The 19,947-nt window shown below is 38.1% G+C and overlaps 2 protein-coding genes across 7 annotated transcripts in view; one reads left to right on the top strand and one right to left on the bottom strand.

Annotated features, from left to right (window-relative positions):
- USP33 (ubiquitin specific peptidase 33) overlaps nt 1–1,681 on the bottom strand; it is a 36,260-nt gene extending 34,579 nt beyond the window's left edge. For all 4 annotated transcript variants that reach the window (XM_090146462.1, XM_090146464.1, XM_090146461.1 and 1 more), the window contains exon 1: nt 1,286–1,681. The gene's annotated coding sequence lies outside the window, so the exon portion shown is untranslated. The remainder of the gene's footprint in view (nt 1–1,285) is intronic.
- Nucleotides 1,682–1,767: 86 nt separating this feature from the next.
- MIGA1 (mitoguardin 1) overlaps nt 1,768–19,947 on the top strand; it is a 33,506-nt gene continuing 15,326 nt past the window's right edge. For all 3 annotated transcript variants that reach the window (XM_090146494.1, XM_031600553.2, XM_090146495.1), the window contains exons 1-7: nt 1,768–1,948; nt 2,667–2,837; nt 4,129–4,306; nt 4,826–4,962; nt 6,292–6,418; nt 6,857–6,993; nt 7,667–7,790. In XM_090146494.1, the coding sequence (XP_090002620.1) occupies nt 2,739–2,837; nt 4,129–4,306; nt 4,826–4,962; nt 6,292–6,418; nt 6,857–6,993; nt 7,667–7,790 (802 nt within the window). In that variant the 5' untranslated portion in view covers nt 1,768–1,948; nt 2,667–2,738. The remainder of the gene's footprint in view (nt 1,949–2,666; nt 2,838–4,128; nt 4,307–4,825; nt 4,963–6,291; nt 6,419–6,856; nt 6,994–7,666; nt 7,791–19,947) is intronic.

The raw sequence follows: 19,947 nt of genomic DNA, 5'->3' as shown, positions 1-19,947 counted from the left end.
GGATTATTCTGAAGACAACAGCTGCTTCAAGCAGTAACTGTATCTTCATTATAGGCTTTAATTACTTCGACCATACAGCTCTGAATAACAGTGTATTTAGCCAGTTAGCACTAAACTCAGGATTCTCCATCTACACTTGAGTTATTCCACTACTGACACACTGGAACAGTCGTGTTTATTTTCTCTTTCAGTATCAATAACCAAGAAAGAGTGGCGCAGGGATGCGATTCTGTATCTGGGTGTTTAATGACTTAAATAGTAAAGAGCTCTGTAGCTTTCAGTAATTAATTACTGCACAAATATTCTTCATGCTCAGAAAAAAAAACCACAACACCAACATTCACTGCAAACTGCACACGCCCTATGCCTCAGATGTATGTATTCAGATGTTTAAGATGTACATTTTTTAATCAACATTTTAAAGAACTCTGTGACAGCCTATAACTCCACAACAACAATGCATGAAAAACAAAAAAAATCTTATTTTTTATTAAACTTGAAAAAGTTTGGTAATAAAACAAAGGTAATCAAAAGGACCAAAGGAAGACCACTCCTTAGTTTCACATCCTATTCCTTTCTACTCTGTTACTCAGTCCATATTTTTAAGACCTGGTGCCTGGATCCAGGCAACAAGAGCTACTCACCAAGCAAGACACGATGTTACTGAGTCACTTTCATTAGATGTTTGCCCTCGTATTGTTTCATAAAATCATTAAGGTTGGAAAAGACCTCTAAGGTCATTATGTCAGACTAATCTACCACCAATACTCAGAGCCACATCCCCACAGATCTGGAACACCCGCAGGGATGGTGACCCCACCACCTCCCTGGGCAGCTGTGCAAGCGCATCACCGCTTTTACGGAGAAGAAATTTTTTGTAATACACAACCAATACTAAATCTGAAATATAGGAAAGAAAAATGTGTGCCTACACTTACACACTGCGCTATCTCGCACATGGTTATGGCCTACGATTTAACCAAGGACCTGAACATATAAAAATAGATAGATAGATAAACATCATTTTTAACATGATTCTTAGAACCCTGATTACACGATTCTACAATTCCACCTACGACAGTTTAAAAAGTCAGTTTTTCTTTGGGAAGCGTATCTTTAGAATTAAGCTTGAAAGCAGGCGGACAAATGACAGAGTGCAAAGGTTACACTGAAAACGATAAGTCATAACTGATGAACTGAATACCGGAGTGCTAAATCGCCGAAAGGACATTAAAAAAAGCTCGAACCGAGAGTTAACCCGCTTACGAGGTTACACAATACTTACGTTACGTTGCCTTCTAAAGCCCTCAACCCACACCTTCTTTCCCACACCACCCAGCAGACAGCCCTCAGACACCGAGCCCACCAGGAAGGCCCGGCCCGGCCTGCTGGGCACAGCGATGGCTGGGGCCGGGCCGCCTCGCACTCCGAGTCCGGACGCAGCCACCGCCCGCCCGCCTCCTATCCCCTCAGGGCGCCGAAACCGCCCCCGTTCCTCCTCTTACTGTGAGAGCGCACCGAGCCCACAGCCGAACCGGGCCGCGGCCGCCCCGCCCCCGCTGAGGCCGCGCCTCAGGCCCCGGGGACGCCGCTCCGCCACCCCGCAGGCCGCGGCGAAGAGGTGACCGCAACGGCGCCGCAGCCGGGCCGCGGGCACAGCGCCCCCTACGCGCAGGCGGACGGCCACCCACCGGATGCGGCCGCTCCGGGCGCGCCCCGCACAAAGATGGCGGCCGCAGGCTCTCGCCCCGCCCCGCCCGGCCGCTTGCAGGGGAAGGCTGCCCTGCGAAAAGATGGCCGGCGCGGGTCGTCCTCACGTGATAGAAGCCGCCTCCCGACCGACCTCGGCCCGCTCCGCGCCGGCCCGGAAGCGGATCCGCTCCGTCTCCTAGCAGCGGCGGGAGCGGGGAGGGAGCCGCCCGGAGGAGGCTCGTGGCTGCTGCTACAGGTAACCGAGGGCGGCACCCGCAGCGGGACTCGGCTCGTAGCCGGGATTTGGGCTGGGTGCCGAGGAGCGCGGGAGCCGGGTGCCACCCGCTCGGGCCGGCGGAGCGCCGCACGGCTCGGCGTCCCTGCCCGGAGCTCCCGGGCTGCCTGTCCGGGCAGAGAGCTGCCCTGCGGGGACGCCTCGGGCGCGGCTCCCGCTTCTGCGCGCGCGGCTTGGCCCTCGCTGTCACCCTGCGCTGAGGTGCGGTTGGAGGTTTGCGCCGTGTTCAGCATCGGGGGAGGGTGGTGGTCTCTCACAGAGTGAGGTTACGTCAGGCTGTGGTATTTATTCCTTATCGCGTGTCTGTAGATACGCTGAATCTCTTAGTGAGAACCTTCCTGTCTGCCGCTGAACTCTTTGAGCTGGTGCGTGTGGTCTGCTGACAGTAGCCATCATAGAGCTGTCTTGTGTGTATTGTGGAGGATATAAGCAGTGAGTTTTTGGGTAATAAAGCAGACGGCCCTCTGTAGGTCCTTCCTTAGACACACAGCCCTTTGCAGAAAACAGTTTCAACGGGCTGGAGCCGAGCCAGCAACGCACTCCTTTTTCATTAAGCAGGAATCCCTCTGCACGAGCATCGCTCAGACGAGTCAGGTACCTGTTATCTGAGGACAGCAGGCCTGTAGAAGAAAGTTGTCCTGGGCTTGCATTGCATAATTCTTCATCCTTTGTTTGACAGTATTCACAGGACATCTGTGACTGATGTTTTTGACGTAATTCCACTTAAAGAGGTTATGGGAGAGAAGGAGCCATGTCAGAGGAGGCTGTTACCGAGGCACGCTTTTCTCTGAAGACAGTGGCTCTACGGGCATTTCACCTTCCCGTGTCCTGGTATCACTCTCTCACACAGGTAATGCACACGTTATCTGAGTATTGTGACTTGTGATACATTTTTAAAGTTTAATTGTAATATTGTACTTGCTCTTCTGATCTTAATATGAGCTAAATTTGTGAGGAGCATCTTGGCCTTAGTAGCTAGAGTAACTTTCATTTATCTTTTCCTGCTGATGGTGTATCATCATATATCAGACTAAGCAGATGGCTTTTTCTGCAATGTTTGTGTGTCTTCATTTTGTATAATCAAAATACTTGAGCTATCCTTTCTGTAGAAATTCTAGGTGGTTAAAAACTAAACATAGCAGTTGGTTAAATCTTGGGAAACAGTATGGAGTGCAGTCTCGAAGACTGGCAGTACCACTCTCCAAGTTAATCTAAATGATTACTCTTAATCAGAAATCAAATAGTGTACTTCTTGCTACTGAGTCACTTCTGCTTGATTAAATGAGTGACAAATTACTAAAATGAGGCAGTGATTCTTATAAAAAATAGAACCAGATTCTTTTTTTTTTTTTGCTGTTTGTGTTTGTTTTATGCATGGAAAGATTGTCAAATATAATATTAAGGCTCTATTAATTACAGAATTTTCTTTCGTAAATGGACCTTGTGTGATTTATTTCCTTGATATACTGCTGTATAAATAGCAGTGTGGATAGCAGTCCCTCACGTCTGAGTAAAGAGTATGGTCATTCTGACCTTTGTTTTCAGGTTGGTAGGCTGTGAGTGTTGTGAAGCTGACGCTCCTTGTATGCAGGGAATATAAGACGTGTCCCTGGAGCACCCTCAAGACACAGGCAGGGGGGAGTTGCTGTCATTAGTTATAGAGATTCAGAGAAAAGAGGTGCTAGTTGCCTGTAACCATGTTTGATAAGTGATAGAGTGAAAAACATCAGAATTACTTGAAAATACTAACACTGCAGTTATGTCCCTCAGAGAATAAGCATATTTAAGGGTGAGCCACGTTCTCTTGTTGTAATACACAGAAAGGAGTAAAAAAGGCTTCTATTTGGCTTTGCAAAATATGGCTCAAAAATGATTTTTTTTCTATTATTCATGTGGCAAATAACTGAAAAGGATTTGTGATATACAGTTTGGCTCTCAGTGCAGATGTCCTACCAATCCCTTTGGCTCTCACTTGGCCATCACAAAATTTGAGAAGCAATTTGTCAATAATAATAATTGTTTCTCAGGGTATGTGAGAACAGAATCTCTTAGTTCCTTAGTTACCCAGGTTGAGCACACCAAAAGGAGTCCAGAGTGAAGAAGCATGGATTTCCAATGAAGTCACATTCTTTAACTTTCAGATAAAACTTTCACCTGGTTTAAAGAAGCTGTTCACAGTCACAGCAGTGAGTGCAATATCTGTCATTTTTCTGGCCCATCATTTCAAAAGAAAACGTGGAAGGAAAAACAAGCAAGTGTCCCAGTGGGAGCCAGGTCATCTACTATTAGAATGTACCAAGGCATCTGCATCGGAGAAAGGTACATGAAGGAGCTCCAAAGTCTTTTTGTTTGCCTTGGTGGGAGGAAAGGGATGTGAAGGGGTTAGTGTATGTAACAATATAATGAAGCCATTTTCCTTTAATGTTGAGGAGGTTTGAACAGTTGAAGTAGAAATTGTTAGAAACAGAGTTATTGTTTTATAAGTTAGCTAGTCATCTTCTTGATTTTAATGTTTTAACTTTAAATTTGAAACAAAGTATATTTCATCAATAATTTCATCAACAATCGAATAACAATTGGATATGCAGTTCTTGGGGATGTACATCAAAGGTAACAAAAGCAAATCTAAACTTTATGGAATGGAAAAATAACTATGCTTAAAATGCATGCTTATTGTCAGGGATGTGGACTATTCTAATTTGTAACTTCTGACATAGAAGCATAAGTGAAAGAATTGAAATGATTGGAAACAGTTCTTGCTAATTCTTGCTAGTTCTTGCTAACATAAGATCTGCTAGTTTTAAAGCTTCTACAAACTGAAAATGTTCTATCTAATAGGTTCAAGTTGTTCCAGTAGCCGACAAAACTTGACTCTTTCTCTGAGCTCTGCCAAGGAAAAAGGATCACAGTCATGTATCTATGCAAATGGAGGGCTTTTCAGTAAATACTCTGGCTCAGTTCAGAGTCTGGTCTCGGTAAGTAGAAGTGTTTTAAGGCATTTCAGTGTCAACCTGTATTGGGGTCACTCCTAAAGGTTTCATTGAGCTGAAACAACTTTTCTGAATAAGCTGTATACACTGCCTCTGAAGGATAGAGGGGCTGACTGAGCAGATGACCTCTTTGTGGAAGAAGCTATTATACTTTCTACAGTGTGGAAATAGTTTTTGTCAGAGATTTTATGCAACTGTAAAGTAAATGGGACAGCCCATTGATTCTGTCCCTCTGACCTTCCCTGTCTTGTGTCTAAACAACTTCATAAGAATCCAGTTTCGTGAGATGGAGTGAGCCAAAACTATGCTACTCAATTCAGCTGAAAGCAGGATTCCCCTTGTATCTCGCACTCAGTTACACATTCCTATGTATATGTGTGTGTACGTATATATGTGTGTATACGTATATAAATGTAGTATAAATATACACACACAGCTTTGATGCATTTTAGACCTTTTAGAGAGTCAAGTGAGCTTACTGACTTGGCAGTAAAATCACTTGTAATAAATCAAGATTGAATGCTTTCTTGTTAGGTTAGTGAGTTGGATTGAATCTCCAAACATTAGAATTGACACGAGTACCAGAAAAACCTGAATGTAGAGAGGTAGTAAGACCTTCTCAGCCACATTAGCTCCTCCTAGACTTGCAGTCTGGAACAACAGGTCCCAAAGATGCTTAAAAACTTCTAGAGTTATAAAACTCACTAGCACAAATGCCATAGGAAAGAGGGCTTAGTACAGTTCAAAGGTGATAGAAAGAAGAACGGAGGTGAGAACCACTGAATCCCTAGTCAGAATACTAAAATAAATGAAGGTTCCTTGTGCACCTCTGCTACATTGTAGATGCCGTGGTGTGGCTTCTTCAGGGTGCAGATGATCTTTGTTTCAGTGATCAGCAGCTCTAATTAGAAACTCTTTACAGAGCAAGAAGTTTAATACAGCGTAATTTCTTAATGTTGTACCTAGGAAGTGGGTTTACATCACTCTAGACAGTTATTTTTGAGACTCTTTCCGATTTTTTAATAATCTACAGTCAGATTTACTTGGTGAACAATATTGTAAATCAATTATTACTTTCATATTTTAGAAAAAGAGCAGTGCAGACTTCCAAAACATTGCTGTTAATACTAGGGTGTGTTTTTCCAAACAATTATACATGCCCTGTTAATAACTACACTTTCCTAAAATCTTTTAAGAGGTAATCTGTAGATAAGACTTGGACCATAATGTACTCCAGTAGGAACATAATCTTAAGGATACTCTGTATAACAATGCTTCTAAATCTTGTTGTTTTTACACTATATTTATTTTTAGGTTCAGAGTGCCACCTCCTGTCACAGTTGTGCTTGTGCCAATTCTAATTCCTGGGATAAAGCAGATGAAGAGGATATTAAGCTTGTTAATATTCCAGTGACTACACCTGAAAACTTATATTTGATGGGTAGGTTATCATCAGAATATTCAGCATCTACCAGTAATGAAAGTAAATAATTGTTTTTATGACAAAGTGGCACCTGCATAATATTACTGTAGTATTTTTTTTCAGTGTCCTGTGGGTACCTAAGAGCATTTCCATAAATTAATGAAAACCTACTTAATCTAGTGTTAGGAATCAAAATTCTGTATTTTCAAAACCTGTATTTGTGGTAGTAAGGTATAAGTTTGTTTTTAAATGTAAATAGGAAAAAATACTACAGCCTTGTTGATTTTACCATATTGTGAGTTTCTTCATCTTAAAAAGTCAGATGGCTGTTTTAAAAGCTTGCATTTCTGCTGTAATCATGCATGTTATCTATATAGTTTCCTGTGACTCTAAAATATGAATACATACCAAAGCTGTGTGTCTGATGGAATGGAGGCATTCCTGATCTTCCCCTAGGTATGGAGCTCTTTGAAGAAGCACTGCGTCGATGGGAGCAGGCATTAACTTTCCGTAACAGGCAAGTGGAAGATGAAGCAAGCTGTAGTTCCATCAAACTGGGAGCAGGAGATGCAATTGCAGAAGAAAGTGTAGAAGTGAGTATATTTAATCTACATTTGCTGTCCAAACAATTCATTGCCTTTTGCTACCTGATTCTTATAAACTTCTAATGCATTCACCAAAACTAAGCAGTTTCAAAGAACATACATTTTTTCCCCTTTTATTAGTGTTGGGGAAAAAAAGTAGCTTTATTTCTTTCATTTGCTGCTGCATCAATGTTTGCTTCTGGATAGTAATACTGTTGTCAGGTTACCAAGCATTTCTTTAACTAGTTCTCTCTCATGGATCATCTTTCTTATACAGCTGTGAGAGGATATTTGCTTAGCAAAAATACTAGTCTTGGAAAAGATTATTTGTGAATATTAACAAATAGTATGTATGAACTTTATCTGTATCTCTTTGTTCTCATGAACTAAATGATTAAATATTTTGAAATAAACCTACACCTGTACAGCTTTCACTCTGGCACAGTAAGCGTAAAAAATTTTAAAGATTTAAATTTTATTTTTATTATACTAAATCAAATATATGTATCTCTAGAAATTCATGTGTACTATGGATATTGCAGTGTTCATCTGACAGAGTCCTTGTGCTGCTCATAGGAAACTAGTGTAGCACAGTGAGCTCTTTAAAGACTGAGTAAGATTTCTTTGTTAAATCCAAGAATATAGGCTGTAAATAAATGGAAAATCTAATGTCTTCTTGCAGGATATTATTAGTGCTGAATTCATCCATAAGCTTGAATCCCTGCTTCAAAGAGCTTATCGTCTCCAGGAGGAGTTTGAGGCCACCCTTGGGACCTCTGATCCAGCTTCTCTGGCTAATGATATTGGTGAGTACTACTATTTTGTTTTTATTGTTTGTATTAATGCCTCTTGTGAAGGGAACTCATGGAAATATCCACTGAGTAGAGCTATATTTTATCAATAAACAGAATAAATTCCAGGTCTTTCACATTATTATTTAAAGCTTGAAACAGTATTTATATTTTAAATAAGAATGAACTGCTGAGAGGATTTTTTTCCCCCCTCATAGATTGTAAGTATGTATAAGTATTTTCAGAATTCTTCTCAACTTTCTGAAGTTTATCTTGACTCAGGTATTTAAAAACTTATGTAGTAAAAATACACATCCCTCTTCTTACAGCATGGTTGTACGAGAGCATTTCAAAAGAAAGCTTCATACATTGTAATGCTATAATAGGATGGAAAGTACAGTGATAATAGCAGTGATCTCCTACAAGAGATACACTTGCCTCCACTGCCAACCCTTAAATGAGGTCTGGGAAGGAGTTGATCCTGTCTTCACCCCTTCCGGTTACTCAAGTGCATTGTTTACACCTGAGCTCCCTTGGATTAGGGGATTTCTGGGATTAGCCTTAGATTGTAGTCTTGTCTGTTAGGCTTCAGCTTTGGTTTGGCTGGCACAAGGTGGCAGTGCTCTCATATCTTAGCCTTCACATCATTCTGCAACTTCTAAATACAGATCTGAGTAAGGTGAGAATTAGGTCAAAGCTGGCTTTCTGCTATGACTGTGTACACTTGCAAACATACATAAGCAGAAAAGCGTTTGGATGTTTTATTTTGATGTCTGAAGCCATAAGCCATAAATAAAGTTGCAGCGTTTATACTTTTTTAAATAGAAACTTATTTGTAGCTTTTGTCCTCGGGCAAGATTAATAAAATAGAATTCAAGAGGCTCAGTGTATTCAGTTGTTGATTTGTTGTGTTTCCCTGGAAGTATTTTAAATTGTTTTGTTTTTTTTTTTTTAAGATGTGATAATTTTATTCTTACCATGAACATTCTGGCCATTCAGTTATTTTCAAATGTTCTTAAATAGAAATCATTTGTGATCTCTTGAGTAGATGTCATCAGTTTCTTCATTGTGAAGAAATGAAGAATTGTGCTGGCCTGCGTGTGTAAGGGCAGAAAAGTAAAGAATCTGTTTAGTGAGCAGTGCTTCACTGTTCTGGATTTGGGTTTTTCATCATTACTGTAAATTCATGACTTGAACAGCAAGTATAATAGCATAACATGCATCACTTTTGCAGAAAGTTATTTTAGGATGTAAACAGAAGAACATTATCTCATCAAACATTGTGGCGCTTAAAAGATTTAATACAGAGGATGTTTTTGTCCCATATTTGTTAGATATAGAAACATTTATTCACTCACAGTTGGACAGATAATTTACTTTCCTGTAAAATAAATAGATTATTAGATATGATGTGTGAATGTTTGAAGAAGGGTATTTCTGAGATCAGTGTTTTTTGGTAACTTTTCTGGGAAAAGATAGAAAAATGTGTTTGGGAGAATTGACAAAGCTTTCTTATGTTTTTGTTTTTCCTATAATTTTTACTTGGTAACCCAGTGAAAGGAAATGAAAGGAGCTCTCAAAAGATCTGCCTTACACCCTCTAAAATGTATATGTTAACATATAATACTCATTTTATTTCGCTTCTCTTCAAAGCTTTGTATAACTCTCTTATGAAATGGTAGTCCTGGATAATTCACATCTAAAACTTATGAAAGAAGCTGGATAAAGAAAGCACCCTAATCTATCATTTACTGATCATCTGTTTTGGAAAGAGGAAGATGTTGCAAACGATGGTGAAATTGCCAATAGGGTTACGAATGAGGAAGAAAAAAAAGGGGGAGGGGGCTGGTGAAAGAAAAGGTACAAACCAAAATGTCACACCGATGAAATAATGGAGGTAATAATTCACTGTTCTGTTACCTCAGATGATAAAAGCTGTAATTAGTGCCAGTCGATATGATTTCTTGGGAATTAGCTTTTTTCAAACTGTAGGTTTTTTTGAGAGATGTGCAATTTTGAGAAGCGATATCGCGTGCATTAGATGATAAGAATTAGCTTGCTGACTTGAACTTGTTTGTTGATGATCTGCTCCACTATGAAGCGGAAGATTTGTAGAAGAGTATTTTAGGACAATTTGTGGTCAAACACTGTAATTTTATTAACTATGTAGTTGATGATAAAATTGTTCACGTGACTTGAATCTAATGAAAAATAATCATTTAGGGCATTAAAAAGCATTGAGCAATGAAAAAGAAGGGTTAGTAATACTGATATGAATTATCTTTTTGTGTTTAAATACATGCAAGTATAGATTGCACACAGATATGGGAGATTTTAAAAAATAAATAGGAAAATTATGCCTCACAGACAATGTAAGTTACCAGCACAGTGCTGTAGGGGGAAAAAAAAACCCACAAACACTACTAATCTTTGACTATGTGACAAGGACAGATCAGCGTATTTGCAGAGATACAATTTTGTTTCTATGTAGTTTTAGGATACTGTGTACCAGTTCTGTTTTCATACTTAGAAGATCTGGAAATACTAGACAGCTCAAAACAAGCCATATAAATGATGCGTGTTTTGAAGAAACAAGCTCATATGAGCTTTAAGTTGTGTGTGTTTAGCTCTTCACTGAAGAATATACTGAGAGGGGACTTGCTTCTTCTGAATAGCTACTTACACATGGAAAAGTTATGTGATAGTGGGCAATATTTAGATCTAGTTGACAACGTCGTAAGTATATCCAGTTTCTGCTTGTTCAAGTGAAACAAATTCTGAATTAAGCTTGTCTTAAAATGTGTTGAGGGTATTCCAGAGTTTTAGATAAAGATGTTTTGTTATTCTTTTATTGTTATTATTATTATTTAATGGTGTTTTGAGGGAAGATTTATGTCCTTTTGAGGGATAGGTGTGGGGCATAGATGGTCATTGTAATCTTTCTGGCATTTGAGTGTCCAGCATTACGACTGCTACTTCTTATTCTTTCATCGACCTCTGAGAAAAAGCTTTTGTTCTCTTTAATATAAAATATATATAAAAATAATAGGTAACCAGAAAATGCTTTGCTGTATTGGTTTGCTTGGTTGTATTTTTCTCCCTTCTGGTTAGATATATTTCATGAATTTTTCTTCAGTTTTCTCCATTTTTAGCACTTGTGATTAACCACAGCTGGAGACAGAGCTCTGGCAATGGGGCAGATGCTATCAAGTGTTATCAAAAGACTTGCTATGAAACATCTGACTTTCCTTATTACAAAAGCTTCAGTTATAGTGAGCTCCAAATTCAGCCAGGAGGGAAATTTTCAAGTTAAAATCACCTATTGTTTTTTAATTTTTCAGTTTTCTCTGTAAAACATTTGGCCAAACCTCTGGGACTCCTGAAACCACTCTCCCCCCTACTTGTTTTCTCATGAGAGATGTTGCTCCTTTCAAGATCTTTAAATGTTGTTCTTCCCAGGGTCTAATTTTCTCTAAGTAAGAAGTTAGTGCTGTTGTTGACTGACGTACTTCTAAATTCTTGGCTCCTTACTTTCCAAGCCCAATACTTTGACTTAGTGTAGCTCTGCATACCATCAGCACATTTCACTGTGGAAGACTGAGGAATGAGTGCTGCAAGCAGGGACACACTGCTGACATCTGTCTCAGACCACAAGCTTGCTTTTCTTTTTGTGATCCCATTTGCTAGTTGAAGTTGTTTGACATGATAAACAATTTGCCAACGTGCTTTGAGAGACAGACTTCTGGAGGAAGCTATTGGTAATGTGTTACGTGGGAGAATCAGGAGCAAGTTACCTGGGATACTGTTAGAATACAATCACTTGTCACTGCAACTAGTCTCTTTCGTGATGTGGCTGAAGTGCTTCTCTGCTGCTTGCTGTGACAGGTAAAAATGGCTTGTCAGAGCAAGCAATCATCACTTGAAGTGGTTGCATGCTCTAGTCGAATATTCAACTTTACACCTGCTAAATAACTCTTGTGAGTAGAATTCTGCCAGATTGTTATTGCTGTTGTTATTAATTGCAAATCATCTCTTTCAACTCAGTAACCTATTATTGAGTTAGAAATGAATACAGTCCTGGAAAAGATTTGCATTTTAAAAAGATAAAATAACGGAACGTAATTGTGTTCATTGTTATCACACTCCCTACTGGACTTTTAGAATTATCATAGAAACCAGCAAGCTAAAAATGATTTCTAAAGCACAAGGATTTCTGGATGTGAAATTAAAAGAAATACGTAGAGCGAAGCTGCTGTTGGTTTTGTGCTGCTTGATTCTCTTAGGAACGAAGCCTAGGACTAGGAGGCCCAGAAACAGCCTTTCCTGGGGGAAGCATAAGCTACTCTGAATCAGGAAGAAGGCAATTCACAGAAAACTCACACCATCGTATTGCTCCTTGTCAGTACTTAATTCCTAATTCTTAAAATTATTATTTTGATTTTAACTGCGAAAAGAAATGCTGACATTCAAGCTAATGGTGACTTGTATGTATACTGTCCCCTAAACTTTTTGGTAATATATATATTTTTATTAATAATTACACTTTAACGTAAAAATATTTGCTTATTTAATTTTTTGTTGATACCATTTACAACAAATAAAAGATCTGTCGTGAAGGTCTGTGTTGTTGGATGATAGGTATGTCTGTTTCTTTTTTTAATTTTCCCCTCACGCTCCAAGATATGCCTGGCATTTGGGACAGAATGAGCACAGCCTTTAACCTAGTGACAAAACGCTTGGGAGAACCTGCATATTAGAAACCTTTTCTCTAGCTGCTCTTAAACAGGAAAGCCTTTGCATAATTGACAAAGCTATTGAAAGATCATTTTTATGTATTTAATCAGCACAAACTTCTATAATATTTTGCTGTTAGTGAATCCGTGAGCCCTGTTTTTTCCTTCCTGCTTATAAGGCATAAATGGAAAATATTTAGTTTGAGGGTACCATGCTTCATTTGGTTGCACACAAGAAATATTTCTGTTTCTAATTCTCAGATAGGCACCAATTAGAAGGTCAGCAGTTTTTATCAGTTCACTTAGTTGTGCTGTCTAGTAGCACATACCATAAAATAATTTCCAAGGTTTCACTTTTTATCACCAGTTGAACATTTTGTTTGCTTCGTGTTCCCTGAAGATAAATTTATATTACATGATTTCTTGGAGAAATACAAATATTTTTTCTAGTGGCTGAAGCAGAATTGGGATGTGGGGATTTGAAGCAAAAGAAAAACAGATTTTTAAGTATGGAGAAACATTCTTCCCAAGAAATCTTTTATAAATGAAAGTAATATTACTAAGTTTGAGCAAGCCCAGAAAAGTTACTAAAATCCTATTTCTTAAAAAATGCAGATTTTGAATTTAACTTAGCACTCATAGTTTGTGGAAGTTCAAAAACTGCTGAAGCTTGCTGCGTTTTGCTGTGGTGTCTCCTGTATTACAATTCAGTGCTGCAACCAAATTGTCATTTCAGATGCATGAAATCACAGTTATCTGAATTGTAGAGGATGTAATATCTTAAACTTTGCTCTAAAGGCATAGTTGGCCAGTGTAGTAACACTTCCTCTCCAAATAGCATTTGGCAAAATTCTTTGCCCAAAGGTCCCTAAAGGCTGAGATGGTGAAACTGGTAGTTAAAGGTTCAATTTAAAACTGTAAGCAAAAGTATTTCTAAGCAAGCTTGAAATGAATCAAAGGATCATAATGCTTGGTTTTCTCAGCAATATTCTGTCAGTTTTAGCAGTATAATGCTTGAAAGTCAGAACAGTTTTGAATGGGCCTGCACAGAAGTTATCAGTACTGAAAAGGTTAGTGTTGGATAATCTGTATTTCTGTGTTGATATTTGATAACCTGGAGTATATGCTTGTGCTTCTTTTAAAAGCTGAAGCTCAGATGCCTTTTCACTGCACAGTAAATATATTAGTTGCAATCTTCTCAGCAGTGGCTCAGAATAATCTTTCTTGCTGTACCAGAGCCAGCATTGGAGATCACTTATTGTATGTTAGCTTGGGGTGATGTGGCTAGAAACTTCTGAAAACACTTCAAATAAGATCAGAAAGTGTCTGTTAGCACATGCCCCCCAGCAGTGCTTTCTAGATCAGAGCAAGCGGTGTTTGTATGCCTTGCTGCTTTTCTGCAAGCGGTATCTCTGAAACCCGCCTCCTTTCTGTCCACAACAAAACTCCTACTTAAACCCTCATCACTCTCACTTCATGAATCTTATTGTGTTCTCATGCCTTACCTTGTCCATTTAAAATTTGCTTCTCTCAAATGGACTTAACCGTTGTTTATAAAAATTATCTCTGTTCTTTTTTTTCTTTTGTGACCATTTCTGCCACTAAGGAGTCCCTTCAAGAGCTTCTCTTCAAGTGAAAAGCAAATTTCTTCCTCCTTCTATCTCTAAAAGCTACTGATAACTGTGCCACGATCCCACTACCTGATTTAAATTCCTGAACTTTGTTCTACTGGCTGATCCCATGTTTCCCTTCACAGTCCTCCAAATACAAAGTCTGTCTACAATTTCTCCATTGTTTCTCCTTCTTCCTGACAACATGAGAGCAGCTGCAATCATTTCTTTCCCAGTGTTTCCTCTTAACATGAGCTTCCTGCCTCCTTCTGGTTATCCAGGCAGCGCTTCATCACTCATAATCTTTCATTTTCATTCAGAACATATTAATGAAATTACAAATCAGCTTGTAATTAATGAAGAGCATAATTAAATAATAAATAAATTAAAGTAAACCTCAAAACAAAGCTTAGATGGGCTTTTTACAAATATCGGGACAAAATATTTTTAATATTTAGTTAGGTGTTATTTGGTGTTTCCTTTCATTTTGCAAGAAGAGTAAACCATGAAAGTCACTGATGACTGACCACAATTTGTATTGTCAAGGATTAGACTATATATTGTTTCATAGACAGAAATGAGATGATGATAAACAGAAGGATATTGAAAATTAAAAGCTGGTTTGTGGCAGGGCAAAGTTCTTCATCCACCCAGTACTGAAGTTTAAATTAAAACCCACAACCTGCTGAAAAGGTTATATAAATGTATAAATATTCCTTGATGGAAACACACAGTGTGGAACGGTGTGGCGTTGCTTTTAAGGTAAGTACTTACTGCTGAACAGTAAGGAGAGTGTTACAATTCAAGGCAGAACATCAAAACAGCTGAACGGGTCAGATGATAGGTACGTGTAGTCTAATACTCACTTTCCAATAGTGGTTGGCAGTAGATTTGAAAGGAGTTTAAGAATAGACTGTGTATAAAAGAGCCTTCCTTTAGCAGAACTCTTGGCTTCCAGACTATGGCTAGAGGCTGCCATAGCCAAGTTTACCTCTGACCATCTGTTTTCAGATCAGACCTCTGAACATCTCTTTGAATTATTTTTTGCTTTCAGCTTTCGTAGTGTCTTACAGCTATGACTTACCACATCTTTATCATTTTAAAATAATGAGAGGAAAAAAAATCCACCTGGTAAGAACAGGGCAGTTGCTGTGAAATACAATAAATCTTTCTCCCTGCTATTTATAATTAAATCTCTTGATATGTTCCTTACTCTCTTCTCTTTTCAACCTTCTTGTGCATACAAAAAATCCTTGTGACTGTTACTTATTGCTTCACATTTCAGTTGAACTCTAGTACCTCGCATCTCTCCGTGTGTGAAAGCTGTTGCATACTTGTGTTTATACTGGATAGCTTTCTGCATAGCTTTCCAAGCTTCAGTTTTTACTCTTTCTGAATATTTTGGCCAAAATTTATTATATAAAGTTCATATGATGCAGACAAAACAGGGGCTTATAGTGACATAATTTCTATCTCCTGATAACTTCTGGCATTCTGGTTGTGTTTTCTACAATATGACCAAAGAACAGTCACTTCACTGCACATCTTTTTTTTTGAGCTGTTCCTATTGTTGGGTTCTTGTAGCTCAGGTTGTTCCTGTGCATTCATTTGCTGTTACTAAATGGCTAATCAAGTGGTGAAATAAATTAGGCACTTAATAAGCTTCTTCTGTGACTCGTTTTGTTCAAACTTAAAATCCGCTGGCTTAAGTATCTTGCTTCTGTAGTGAACTTTGTTCCCTTGCTATCCCTTAGTTTTTTCCAATTTTTTTTTAAATCTGTGAATTTATTTTAATGAAAATGTGGCCCTGTATCTCAACCCACATTTTTGTGGGAATCCTTCCATAAATTCTTACTTTTCTTTTTTTATTATTATTAAATAATAATTAAATTAATTAAATTATTATATTAATTAAATCACTTTTCCACAAGCTGATTGATTATTTGAGGAAAACTGCACTTACTTTTTAAAGGTGGAGTGTGTTTCTCATGTTTCTCTGGACTCACTGGCAATCTCCAATAGATCATAATTCTTTATTATATTCTTCATCAGTTGTTTGTTGCAGGATTCATACCTGCTGCCTGTAGTTAGATAGCAATGGAGCCCTTACTAATAGTTTACATTAAGCTGCCTTTAGTTTGTGTCACCAGCTGTTGTGAAAATCTATGAACAACACACAGTAGTTCATCACTTTCATACTTTATCTTTTTTTTGAAAACTCATTGTCTGCAATGCCTTTATGTGTTGCCTGTTTCTCTTACGTTTTATTTGTTGGCCATTCTCCTGCTTAGTTCAAATCTGTAGCTTCTCTGGTTACTTTTTGTGTTTGTATTTGTTTTTCACCTTTTCACACATATCTACCTACTCTTTGCTTAAGGAAGGTGATCATTTCCACCCCACATCAGGACTGGATTTCTTAAATCTAGCCTTCACTTTGAATACTTCTGAAGAGTGGTAAATATGGAATAAGTGGAAACAGCCTTCCAAAGGCAGGAAGTCACATTGTTGGTTGTTTTTATTATTATTTTTATTCCTTTTTTTTATACCACTTTTCTTCTGGGATGTTCTTAACAAGTTAAGAATTTACAAATTCTTTTTCTTACTAAAGAGGATGTATATACACTTAAAGTCTGTGTGTTTATATACATTCTGAATATAAATGTTCCAGAGGCAGGAAAAATTATACCAGACAAATGGCAAGCTGTGGGGGTGGGAGAAGTGTTTATTTTTCTGGCTGAGTACTGCAGTGTGAGGTTATATAAACTGATGATCAAGAACACGTTTTGGCCCATAGGCCTAATTCCTGCTTCAGAACTTCAACTAGGAGTAATTTATTGTTGCATTAAATTCTATTTTAAGAGAGGCTCGTCTGAAACATTATTGGGGAAAATGAAAGGAGGGATGGGGCAAGAGAGATACAGACAGAATGATACTTCAGTGTTTAAGAAGACTTCGGATCTGTTAGTTTGGTGGCTTAATCTTAAAAACGTGGAATATCAAGAATCATACAAAATCAACAAATTTAGCTCTCAGCACTATAGCTCCTTTATCAATACAATAGGTACTTGATGCTAAAATAAATCAAATTTACCTTCAGTTTATGTTCAGGGGATTGCAATGAAAACACTGTATGCACACGTGCAAGAGCAAACTATTTTTCTTACCCCCTGTGCCTGCTGTGTTTGAGTCTCGCTGCCCGTTAAGTCAGAGACCATTTCTTTTCCTAAAGGCATTTTTAGAATTTTCTTTCAACCTTTGTCTCAACTTTAATTCTTATCAAAGTTGAACCTGTATGTGTGGGTATACCTACTTTTCTGAAAAGTTGTTCACAGCAATTTTTGCTACAACAAGGCGAATAAAGTCTGTTAGTTTTGTATCGGTTTTCAGTTACGCATCTGCTTATGCGCTCAGCTACAAGAACTTATGGGACTAACTGTGGTTTTGAGATTGAACTATCAAAAGGGAAATCAGTCAGTCTTACTTAATGGTATGTCTGGTCTGTACCCAATGTCCCATCTTACCTAATAATCCTGTTTGTAGCGAAGTGCTGTGGAGTATCTGATTCAGGAGTATCTGATTCAAGAGCACGTGCTGATCACACGAGGCTTTGTTCTCTCTACTGCTATTTAAAGCTGTCCTTGTTCTACATGCTGAAATGCCTGCAAATGTTTAAAGGCAAACATGTAAGTATTTCCAGATCGCAAAGAACAGATGTAATTTAGACTTTATTTTTAATTAATGATGAATAAATAATATATTGACTAGTTTGCAACTTGAACTACATATGCTGGAGTAGCTGATTAGCAGTGTTGAGTGTCACAGGCTGGGTGCACTGATTGTTAAATATAATCCAGGTATTAATGTGTCATTACTAATGCATTTAACAATCTCAGTAATTCAGTGGAAGAACTTTTTATTCAGTATTAACTTTAAAGGATACTTGTCTAATTCTTTCTTATTGTCCAGGGCAAGAGGAATACAAACAGGCCCTAGTCCATAGGGCACTTAAGATATTATTTAAATCTTAGTGTTTAAAGTTAGACATGTATCTTGCTAATTTAGGTTCCTAAAGTGAATGCTGTGTGAAACTGGGTTGGCAGAAGCCAGTTGGGTTCCACAAGAGATTCACTGCAGTCTGCACAATACTATAACATTTTTCTGCCCTGAGGTAGTCTGCTTTTTAATACAGAATTTGTTAGTCCAAATAAAAAAATATATATTTACATATTTTTATTGACGATTACTTGACTGAGTGCCAGCAACAATTGGTTCTGTCTTCCTAACTTAATGCCTATTACTGGGATAAAAACGTACCCACCTATCTTTCTTATTACTGCCTTCAGTCCTGCAAGCTGATCATGTGCATGTTAACGTGATCACATTTCAGGAGTAAAGTGTTCTGTACTTTTAAAATACATTTTTATTAGCAACTGCTAGACAGTACACTTTTCTTTCAATGTAAGAACAAATGAATATGTGGGTTCCTTTTGTCAGTCTGTCTCTCTCACTTTGAAATGCAAATATCCCTGAAGCATAATACTCTGGCTAAAGAAAAACCTTTCCAGCAATCTTGTGTTTAAAATGTCACTTCAAAGAGAACATGGTGGATGATCCCATACTCTTAGACTGATCAGCAAAATAGTCTATATTCTAGTATACAAAATATATATATAAAGCTATTTAAAGAATGTCATAAGGCAGACCGTTTCAAAGTTTCAGCCAGGAAAAGGAGTGAGAGGTACCACTAGAAATAAACTTGTTCAGATATCTTTTTGTGGTTTTTCTTCTTTAGAATTTTGTCAGATTTACCCAGGTACATTAGGACAGAGGCCAAAGGGACAAGTTCATTTACAGTTGAGGCTTCTTTCAAGTCTGGTGAGAAGGCTTTTCTACCTAACCTGCTTATGGATGCCTCTGATGTAGGAAACGTATTAAATGAACTGATTCTATATGTATAAACCTCAAAGTTAGCATTGTATTTCCTTTTCCTTTAAACATGGTGCTGCATTTTGAATCTGCTCTGCATCACAGTGAGTTAATGTGCTATCACACTGTATGTTACTGAACAGACCATTCTATTGTCAGCAGAAAGTGCATGTGCAAAAATAGTGGCAGGTTGTGCTTGTTTTTAAGATGTGAAGAACTAAGAAAAGGCAGTGACGTTCAAATCTGATGACTAAGGCATCTGGCAATCTTCACAGTGCTGTGCTATAAATCTCCAGTGGACAGCCCACGTTTTAAAATAAGCATCATGTGAATTCAGACTAGACTTTGCTATGGCCAGAATAGATGTTACGCCTTCTGAACTACAGGAGAGCAGAGTGCTCCTATGAAGGGGATGTGGTGACAACTTTGTTTTGCATTTTCAAAGTCTACATTTTCAAAGTAATGAAAAAAAAATGTTTTATGGAGGGAGACTTAACAGTGAGATGTAGTTTATACAGAATATAAATCTCAGATTTGTTTCAGACTCTTAGATTCACTTTAGGCAGCGAATTAGAATTAGAGAGAGAAAGCATTTGTTTTATGTTTACTAAACTGATTTCTGAGCTGTCAGCATATATGATGCATTAGTTCAGGTTATCAAGTACACATTAGGTACTTCTATATTTTCTTAAAGTTCAGATTTGAGCAATTTAGCACCAAGTGTGTTTATCTTGCCTCTTCTTTGAGACTTGCAGAGCTTCTAACGCTGTGAAGGCTTTCTAGTTTGAGATTTTGGTTTTAAAATAAAGCATGCCACAATGATTCAGAAAGTTTTCTCATTTCACATTTTTTACAACAAGAAATTGGATTAATTTCTGACCTTTCAAAAAAAAAAAAAAAAAA

The sequence above is a fragment of the Phasianus colchicus genome, chromosome 9, assembly GCF_987193195.1.
Source record: "Phasianus colchicus chromosome 9, bPhaCol1.hap1.1, whole genome shotgun sequence".
NCBI classification, from domain to species: Eukaryota; Metazoa; Chordata; class Aves; order Galliformes; family Phasianidae; genus Phasianus; species Phasianus colchicus.
This window is presented reverse-complemented; position numbering and strand designations above follow the sequence as displayed.